The sequence below is a fragment of the Schistosoma haematobium genome, chromosome 2, assembly GCF_000699445.3.
Source record: "Schistosoma haematobium chromosome 2, whole genome shotgun sequence".
NCBI lineage: Eukaryota > Metazoa > Platyhelminthes > Trematoda > Strigeidida > Schistosomatidae > Schistosoma > Schistosoma haematobium.
In genome coordinates this window covers 9,241,606-9,252,644 of record NC_067197.1, presented here as the reverse complement: position 1 = coordinate 9,252,644, position 11,039 = coordinate 9,241,606, and the positions used below count along the sequence as shown (strand labels likewise).

The 11,039-nt window shown below is 38.1% G+C and overlaps 1 protein-coding gene across 2 annotated transcripts; it reads right to left on the bottom strand.

The window, feature by feature from the left end:
* Positions 1-239: 239 nt before the first annotated feature.
* On the bottom strand, positions 240-6,888 carry IFRD1_1 (Interferon- developmental regulator 1; the record flags this gene model as incomplete). 2 transcript variants are annotated; one of them, XM_012940957.3, is made up of 3 exons in its annotated part: positions 240-3,968; positions 6,525-6,616; positions 6,656-6,686. In XM_012940957.3, the coding sequence occupies 3 exons, from the start codon at positions 6,684-6,686 to the stop codon at positions 2,838-2,840; spliced, it is 1,254 nt and encodes a 417-aa protein (XP_012796411.1). In that variant the 3' UTR covers positions 240-2,837. The 2 variants fall into 2 exon arrangements, with proteins under 2 accessions (XP_012796411.1, XP_051067424.1); XM_051214272.1 differs by having other exon boundaries at positions 240-6,616; positions 6,656-6,888.
* Between the last annotated feature and the right edge of the window lie 4,151 nt (positions 6,889-11,039).

Sequence of the window (11,039 nt, the reverse complement as noted above, 5' to 3'; positions counted from 1 at the left end):
TTGCCAATGTTTTACTAAGGTTCAATTGACTGAAGCAGTTATAAGTCCTCATACAATATATATATATATATATATATATATATATATAATCAAGTTAAATAAGGTTATCCAGTTTGGTAACTTTATAAATTATTAATAATTGAACATTAATGCTCATATAGGTATCATCACCAAGGTTTGACTTGATAATTTCGAATAAATTGAGTATATTGTTATAAATAAATTAATATATTTGTAATATCCCAATGAGCCGAAAAATTAGATTTTCTGACGTTTCGTGACTCAGTGTAAGCCATTTCTTCAGAGACTAGTGCTCATATATTCCAAGTCAGTTGAACATTTAATCTTTCCAAAACTAAACATTGATATTGGATGTAGATTCTCGCATATTTTGGATAGTAAACCAATGTGCTTTTAGGCTTAAACGAGTTAGTTGTGACAAAATACTACTTCTGACAGGTAGTGCTGCTATGTCCAAAAAAGGATGTGCTAGCATATCCATAACGAAATTCCATCTACTCAGTACTTCCGCGTGAACTGTAATACTCATTCAAGTACTTATGACCTTTCTGTTATTAACTAACTAATATCGCCTGGTAATCGAAATTTTGTGTTATTCTACATTACCGAAGCCAAATTCACTTCGTGATTTTCTGTATTTTTTACAGAGCTGTGTCCCAGCACCGAATATTAGTAATGCAAATCTACGATATTATCCAAGACCTTCAATTTTCACAGGTCCTCACTCAGGACAGTAATAGTCATTTGTTTTTTCTTGAAATCCATCGAATAATGCAGCCAGATCAGTTCTACTGCAAGAAACGAACGAGTAACATACATTTATTTACCTACCAAATGACCAGTTCTGCCGTCACATTATATACGAGGCGACCAAACATTTCTAATGAAGAACTATAGATAGCATGTCAAGCGGATAAAACAAACAAGGTGTCTTGAAGTTATGTTCGCTGTTAATCCAATTAAAGGTTCATGGCTAAGGTGAAGAAGTCGAACACTTCACTTATCTTGGGAGTCTAATCAGCCTTAATCGGTTGGTGTCTGACGACATCTGCATGTATTCAGAAAGCTAGTTTATTTTTTGCCAACTTACGTCACTCATGGCGAAGACGAGGTATCCGCCCATCAACTAGACGAGCAGTATACTGAGAAACAGTTCGTTGTTTTACTTTACGGCTGTAAAACGTCACAATTAAGGGTAGTGGATACTCGTAAGTTAGTAGTATTTGACCACAAATTCCTTAGGAATATTGCCAGCATCTGCTGGGATCACCGGGTAGGCAATAGTGAGGTCAGACGCAGAGTATTAAATGACGAAGGCAAATCAGCTGAAGAGGTTGTGGATTTACATTGACTGGTATGTTTGGGCTACGTATTACGCATGCTCAACCATCGACTACCACAGCGCGCAATGCAAACTAGTGTTGGAGAAGAATGGAAGTTAGGGGTGGCCAAACCAAAACGTGGGACCAATCCATAAAGTTACTAACTTCTGGTCTGTGCAATGTTGTTAGATGCAGACTACCTGGTTGGGGTCTGCGTGATCATCGTAACCAATCGTTGGAGACTCTGGGTTACAGCTGAAAATCGATCACGACGATGGGTGTATACGCCCTCTGTCACACCTTAAACCGCGAGATTAAGATTACTTCATACCTATCTTTCTACGAACAATTCCTTCTCCTGATATCTTATACGCAATCCTTTTTCCTTACATATCACCATCACTGAAGTAACTGCTTCAATGAATTTGGTGTTAATTTCATTGTGCTAATGGGGTATGACAACTTGGACCGCTGCGTACATGCACCAGGTCCCATGTTGTACATGACTATCAGTTTGGGGATTTATTTTAATTCCATATCTCTAAACAAAATGAAACCTAGTCAATGGAGGATCACATAAGCAGCAGGATGTAGTAGCGTCTTCAAAGAATTTATTACAAAATAAGCTCCCCTAAAAGAACTTCAGATCGCCGTACTTCTTACCAGTTTATACAAGCTTTTAAATTGTATCGCTGAGTGCTTACTACTGCTTTAGAAAGAATCACTAGCAGTGTAACTAGTAATCCAATATTCTAAACATAGTAAGACAGCCCAGTCCACAACAAACGACTGTGTTCGAAGGAGATTGCTCATCTCATAACTTAGTTCATTTGGCACGATAAAGGCAGAAATATCGATGTTAGTATAAGGGTTATTTGGAATCAGTCATTTACTTAAAATGTATAAGGACACTATGACTAATTAGTTGCAAAATTGACACAAGCAGGAAGTCAATCTAACTACAAATACCTCTTAAGATCTCCAAAACCATCTACGATGAGCAAGGCGCGCATACGAAAACGAACATTAATTCAACGTTCCAACCACCAAAAAATCGTTCGGATTCAAAATACAGTGGTCCCCTATGAATATGTATTCCCAATAATTGAAGACTTGATGAATTTCGATAACTGATGCCTAAAACAGATTGAAAACATTTAAATCTTCATCACTTGTTATATTACAACAAACTTTATGCTATGATAATGGATAGTGTACCAAACCTATGTAGACCTGTTTTAACATGAACATGACACGTAAGCCACCAATGATATTTTTTGACGAGCAAACTATAATTATTTTCTTTAGAATAAATTATTCAAGTGAAATACATGTTCATTAGTATTGACATAACATAAAAGATAATAAACAGAATTCTGCTTTGTGTAAGCAGTCGCATATAATAATGTTATTGTTAAGGCATCTTCATAAAAGGTTAGAAGACAAACGGAGTCGTCAAGAAAAAGAACCCATAGGGTGATAATGTTTAGCCTTTTATTCCAGTTCACTAAGCATTTCTCGCCGCTTATCTCTGTACATACCAAGTTTTTGTGTACGACTTTTTGACGCCATTACATTGGTTAATCGTTTTTGTTCTTTGAGGACCCGATGGTTGGCTCCATTTCGCTGTGGTAACGACGGTAAACCAAGATCAAAAAGATTACGAATGTACGGATTTTCACGAAGATGATGCCTCAATCCACTTCCTAGCACTGAGCACAAGAAGTTATAATAAAAGTGTCCAGCGCAAGATGATAACGTTAAAACTTCAGCGCCAAAGTTTATTGATGTTTCAGGGTAGTCACAGTGCACTACGGCCTCCACGAGTTCCCGAAAGGAATGACGTTGTTTCTTGAGATCACTTTTAGAGCGGTTTTTTGAGCTATCTTTAGCCAACTCACCAAGTAGACGGACAAGATCGCTGTAATAAGGACCTTTGAATTTAACATCAACTTCGTTTCGAATTCGTTCATAAATGACTGCTGAGGCTTCACCTGCTATTATACGAACATTCACATTTGAACATTGAAGTAAAGAGAGTAAAACAGGAAGCACGGCTTTTCCAACATTACCAGAGTCGTATGGTGATAGAAAAGTGTATATTAATGTCCAGGCTTTAAGTGCTGCAACATAAAGATCAAAAATATCAGCTTCAATCTTCGAAGTAGAGCTTTTTAATACAAATTCAAGTGATTTTATGACATCTAATGGTGAAATAAAGTCACAATAGCCTGACAAAGACTGCAGTACTGAAAGAGCTATAGCTGAAGACGCTCTGAATTTAGGATTTTGGGTGGAATCACGAATGACAGGTTCTAAAACAGGAAAGAACCTTTCGAACCATATGGGAACTTCATGTGGATCAATTTGTAGAGAGAATATGGTCAGTAAATCTGCAGCTAGTGCCTGATCCTGTGGTTTACTCTTTTTGAAAATATTTTCAATGCTGGTTATCAGAGTTTCAGTGTAGTTCCAAGAGCCATCCAAACAGAAATAATGTGAACGAAAAAACTCAATTAATGAACGTATTGCGTTAATTCGAGTCTCCGTTCTCTTCTCTTCCATTAGATCGATTGCTGAGCAAACTTTATCAAGAAGCGATTCCAAGGCCAATCCATCTTCAACCTAAAACATTGAAAAAGTGGTTAACGGGAATTCATATTACTGACAAGTAGAAAACTAAGTCAAGATATGAATGTTATTTATCAAGTGCATGTTTAAGCACAAGGTATTAGGGCACGACTTAGATTTAGGCTACTGGCATTACTCGCCTGTTTAAACCGAAGCCAGTTGTATTCAAATAAGAGACTTATTGGAGGATACCACTTGGTTGTTCAAACTAAAATACGGAATTTTGAACATATGATGACAACAATAAAAACACTATTTTGACTAATTCGCTTTAGATCTAGTTGATTTGCTGTGTACCGATATAAAACGAAGTAACGCATTACCTTGAGTAATCATGATATTCCCAACACTATCCGTGAAGTGTTAGTAACTAAGCATAAATTGTCTGATTGCTTCACCAGTGCGTGTACAACCCTATATATCACTCCAGAGATGAGTTCGGTTTCCGGTAGTTATTCACATGAAAAAGATGTACCAAAACCATTCCACATATAATCTATTATAGATTATAGCATACTACGACAATCACCATGGAAAGGATAGAAATATTTCCGCAAACTCGAAGCGCCTTAGAAGTTAAGTATTACTATTTATTTGTATATAGTGGCATCATTTGTCAACATAAAAGGGCTGTATTATACTTCAAGTCAGAATCTACACTTAAATGTTTCACTGAATAGTCCAAAAAATTAAAGTTGAAGGGAAAATGTCACAATCAAGAAAGCTTGATAAAATTGAATGAGAATGGAAACTTAACAACCATGACAAACAAATTAGATAAACTCCCCAGTTACAATCAACTTACGATGAAATGAGCACAACTGAACTGAATCAGTTTATTGTGAGGACAGTACTTTTAATTTATAGTGGAGAAGAAATATACATATTTTACAAATTATTTAAATAAACCATAACAATTAGCAATTATAACATACATTCTTGACTAGACATGGAACTTATGGACAGAATTTGGCAGTTTCTCCCACACAAATAAAGACAGGTATTATTTCAATGCTCAATTTAATTTAGTGACGTATGACTGGATCACCATCGATAAACACACGAAACAAACCAATACCAGCTGTTACATTTGTGAAAATCACTCCATTTTATTTTTAAAACCTGAAGACTTCTTTGTTGCTTGGACAGCTAAAACCTTCTAGAGATTGACGAGAAACTATTGATTTGGAAGACTTCGCTATACCTAGTGCATAGACAGACGGGTTATAAGTAGCTGCCCAACATCAAAATAATGAACTTGTTTGCCTGGTACTGCTTGGTCGTCAACCATATGTCTAGATACTAATCACCTCGAGTGGTCTATGTTGATGTCTGCCCAAACATTAAAAGATGAGACAGGGATCGAATATGAAACCCAATAGTCGGCAATAAAGAACCCTGACCAATCCGCCATGTCAATTTGAATGAACGATTTGAGAATATTCCAAACTACTAAGTCCAATCATGGTGTCTCAGCCTTTTCAATGTATGAATTTCATAAGAGTTGAAGATTTTATTAGCCTTGAAGGTTTACCTATGGGATGTTTATCATGACTTATTTTCATTCATTTGAACACATATATCGGTACGAGGGGGCACCAGATACATGTGCGCCACACAATTCTCATTTGATTTTTGTGTGAGGGCTGTGATACTGCCCGGGTGCCCAAACCAAGGGCATATCAGGGACCTTCGGCCTAAAAATCTGATCCACAAGGCAGTGGAACTACGTCAGGAGATGCAGTCCCATAGTAGCCGGCCACCAACGACTCGCTCATACGCCATTCGTTCTCTCGGGATACTGAATCCCATGTGCACCATTGGTTTGAAATCAAGGTTCTCCAACTCTCCGCGTCCACCAACCTGGTTATACCGCCGGACATTCGCTTTTCGGCCTCTTCATTTTGTGAACAACACTCCTGCCACGAGAAGGCAGTGAGTAGGACTCCCCTGGCAGAGGCTGTATATACGTGGTCATGAGAGAAAATTCCGAGAGAGCAGACTCTCCCCACTCCCTGCCGTACCAGGGCATTTGAGGAATGTTTAACTGGAAAAGCACGCGCAACTTTGATAACCCTAGGTATTAGTAGACGATGTGAGACTACACTTGGAACAAAGGATGTTTCTGCTTTAAACAGCATGAATATACCAAATCAAGGCGTGACAAAGGATAAGTGGTAATCTCATTTGTTTATTAAGTAGGTAAACCCCTCGAATTGCCCACATCCTTACTGCAATAAGAGAGATGACCTAATATTGACTTATCGTCCGCTGAACAACAATTAAGGTACTGATAGATCTTAAAGATAATCAAAATCCATCCCAAGATTGCGGACTTTAAGTAAAAAACTGACACGATTCACAGTGCAATCATGGTTGGTTTGCTTGTCGTACATTCAGCCTTCAATAATATCAAGGAATAATAACCACATCAACAAACACTGATGCCGAGGTCTGGATCCAGAACACAGTAACTTTGAAACTTTATGAAGATGCAAAATTAGAATGTAAATAATTAAAGCCCGAAAGTAGGAGTTTCGTAACACTTACATCAACCGATGAGGCAGTTGGAGTCTCACTGCCGTCACTAGGAAGGCTAACAACACTAGCCAACTCCAATGAATCTGACTGATCGACCAGAACTAAAGTTAAATATCATGACAAAAAAGGCCTGCATATACCTTTTTTCTCTTTAACTTTTTTCTTTGGCATTTCCTGTTAGATAGTTATCCCTTTTCGATTGGAATACGAAATTGATATCAACCTCCGAAGGACGAACACAAAGTCACTCATAACGCACTTCCACCGCATTTATGCAACCCGCGAATTCCCAGCGACAAAGCGTAAAAACAATGGAAGAGATATATACACTAAAGTCGATCCTGAGTGTCTTGGACATTGGGATCAACTCATCTATTAGTCCGTTGAAAGATGAAACAAAGCGGTTTACGTGTTCGATTCTCACTGAAAATAACACACCAAACTGCTCTGAAGTTTAGCTAGTAGTTAACTTTTGTACGTTTTTGGAGATCTAGACCTCCTTCATGCCGTGCGAATCGTGATGAATATATTCTATTGTAGTGAACGAATGCTTTCTGTAAGACATATACTGCTCTATGCCCTTCAGATACAACAGAGCGGCGGTGAATCGTATTCCTGAGGCCATGACTTACTACTACCCCTTGACCATTATGAGACAAGTCTAAAGGCCCTGAACCCTTCCTTGTTTCTTAGATATCGTTACTCACGTATTCAATGCTCATGTAGATATACTTGACGGCAGTGATAGGCAATAACCACAATTTATACCAGCTTACTGGAACGTCTAGGTTATCCTGTGCTGCACGTGCATCATTCTTGACTTCTACCCAGATTTTTGTGTCATAACCTCACGGCAAAGCACGAAGTAACAGTACTTGCTCACGTGTAACATTTTGTTGTACGTATTTCTGAATCGGTATTTCTTAGTTTTGTGGAGAAATTTGGTAATTTTGTTGGTTTCCGTGCATTTCGAACAGTTTTAGATCATATTTTATGGTTGATGATGTCACAGGTATTCAGTGTTTGACAACGCTTCTACCAGTAACACCTTCTAATATATTTCGTTCCCACCCAGAGAAATCAAAAGACAGAGTCGAGGAGATCGGAAGAGTATATTTGGCGATGACCAATATATCGGAATTCTCTGATCTAGTCTGGCTAGCGATTGCGGTAGATGTTGAGCACAGCGTTACCACACGTGATCTGGTGCGGATGCATGACCGAGCGCCTTCAGCTAGATGAGTCCACTAAAACATATGGTCAGCATCCAATGTCGAAAACTTAGAGCTATTTATTTTGGGGATTAATTTACCGCTACAGATCACGCCCCCCTCCTAGTGGGGCAGTGACGACCCTAAGACGTGGCCAGCCAGAAGTTTAAACCCAACGAGTTTGTCGTTGGTAAACACTCTTCTGATAGCTTACTAAGTTTAGCAGCGTCTGGTCGTCTTTCCTTACTATACGGGACCGAGGTACAACATAGTAAAAAAAGAAAAAGTTACAACGAAAATTTCGACTCCTCGTAAACGTCATCGTTCTTTTCCAGCCGTCCTGTAAAAGAAAAAAGAAAGTGTATGTCGAAATACACTCGTATGTGCGTAAAAACACAATGTCGGCGAAAAAATGGAAAATATACTCAAGCACACGTAATAGCGTTAAAAAATGTTTTTTTATGTTTTGTTTTTTTTAAATAAAAATATAAATATATAAGCATATTAAAATTGTCTTTTTTTAAAAAAAATTATATATCGTAAAAAGAAAGATCGAGATAATATAAAATGTCGAGTAGTGCCTTACGTGCAGTAGTCGTTTAAATGTTCTGGAAATCTTACTCTTCTTCCAGAACGCCTTGTTCTAAGTTTATTTTCAGATACATTCGGAGTATCATTGCTAGTGTTGGTTGTCGGTTGAGGAATTATGAGTGTAGGAGTCGTGTTGTGCGATTGTCCCAAAGGAAAGTCGACGTGAATAGGATTTCCTTCTAAATACGCTGCTTTTAAGCGATCGATACTGATGCTATCGTTTGTTCCGTTCTTATCGACTATATAGTACTTAGATTCACGTTGAAGAACTTTGAAAGGTCCTTCGTATGCTGATTCGAATGGTCGTCGATGCGAGTCTCGACGAACGAAAACGTGTGTACTATATCGTAGAAGGTCCATACCAATGATTGGCATAGAAACATCTGCAACAACAAAAATCCAGTGAATGGGTTTGCCTCAACCCACGTTCAGGTAAACGTACCTTTAGCCATACGTAGCGATCGGTTTTCCGTTTGCCGCCTGTCGTTAGGATTTGCTGGGAGAACGCTAACTTCTGCGCCAGTATCGACGAGGTAGCGAACACTCGTTGTCACATCTGTGACGTATAACAGACGGCTATGTTCGCCGGCTACGGTTGCCGTTAACGCGTGCCGGCTTGGAAGTTTCCCGAGTTGTTTTTCGAGTCACTAGGTGTCGTGTTGGGAAAATTGCAGGGTTTTCTGCAATTTCTGGAAGACTTGTAGTGGCATTAGACCATAATCACACAATCTTCAAAGCTGAACACAAGACTACTCAGAAAATAGATATTCAATATTCAACACGGAGAAATACCTAACAATGGAGAAGGCGCGGAGAATGAATTGAATGGACTGGAGTTGATCGAGTGGCATGGCTCGGCCATGCAGGCGTGGTCTCTGCCGAATGTTACCTTATATCTTCTATTCATATTAAATATATTGTTCTTTCTCTAGCCTAACCTTGTTCTACATCATGTATTGGTAATTGATACGATACAGTGAGTTGGTGTAGTCGATGGTGTGACTTCCACGAAAGATCTTATAGATTAGGCAGTTATATCATGACAAATCTACAAATTTAGGATTAAGTCTATTATTAGAGCAGTACTAATATCATAGTAGACCATAATACTACATTGGTGAGCCCAACTAAATAAGCGCAACCTATTATTGCTAATCCTTAGATCCACCTTAACCTTCTCAATCGATTTTTATTTGTGTAAACCCATTATCCAAATAGTCCTCTGATTAATGCTCACATGTATTATCGTAACGTTATATTGATTAGTTCTCATAACATACTAGCTCAATCGATAGTAAAAACTGGTCGTCTATATCAACTAATTAGCTTTGATGGTTCGTTAACAAGCTTCAATAGCATTTACATGCTTCAGCAACATAGTCCTGTTTAAACATCAAGCTCTAGTAAATATGACCTGTAAATAGCGTAAATATACATTGACTAACAATGCAATCAAGGACTAAATACTTGTCTGGATCTAATTATCTGTGTTCCTTCACCTAACACCTCATCCTGTTTTAAACTATGCACTATCTTGTAATATCTTTTCTTCCGACCACTGCCTGCCTAATTTCATATTCTCGAGTTCCATTGCCAAACAACAAGGGTGACACTTCTCCAAAAAAATACGATGGCTCATTCAATGGCACACACAATTATCTGGATTCATTCAGTTGTTCTGATCAGAGTGAGTCCCAAAAACCTCGACAGCATCAAGCACCCTGGAAGTGATTGCCATACTGCATGTTTTATCCTGGATACTTTTGGATCATTACTACTCCTCACAAATGGCGTTATATATGTCGTCCACTGACTAATCTAATTTTCAAAAATAATCCAGGCGAGCTCAACTATTTTACTGGTGTTATATCCGGTGAAGATTAAATAACAGGTAACTTCCGAGGACTATTCATGGACTAATATTCTATAAACATTCTTATTGTATAACTACTCAACAATTACACTATGTATATTTATATTCCTTTTATGATAAGCTTTATTTTGACCTATAATTTATTATTGTACGATTTACGGTTCTTAAGTTATGTTCAGTTTATTAACTACTGCCTCCCACATTCACAGCCACTTTTTGAGCTTATTTGTGTACAAATATTATTTCCTATTTTATGGTACGTTGCGGTCTGTGTGATTGATATATAAACCAAGTATGCCTGAAATAAACGATCTGCTCTGATTCGGAAGCTGGTATTGTGTTCTGGACTCAAGTGGAAGGGCTCGTAGGACATAGGACCAATAAGGACGCTAAACTGCCCACACCGGTTGAACGTCATTGGTTGGCCTAGTGTGAAGATTCGTATAAGTCGTATTCGGATTGGTAGATAAGTCGTGCGATAGAAAAACCAGACATCACAAGGTCATAACGATTGGCGACGGGGATTTTGGCAAAAACAAAATAATTATACGACAAGTGGTGACTCAGATTTTGGAAATAAATTAGCTGTAATAATTGCCGGTGATTTTTGGAGTTAATATTATTATTGGCACAAAAAATGTCGATTTCTTTAGAACAGTTGCAGTTAATATTACAGCTACAGCACCAGCAGATGTTAGCCTTCCAACAACAACAGAACCAGCAGATGTTAGCCTTGCAACAACAACTATTTGAAACAGTTTTGGGCAGACTTTTCATTCAACCAGAAAATAAGGAATCTATTTATGTTGCAGATAATGGTGCAGCAATGGACAATTCAGAAGCATATCC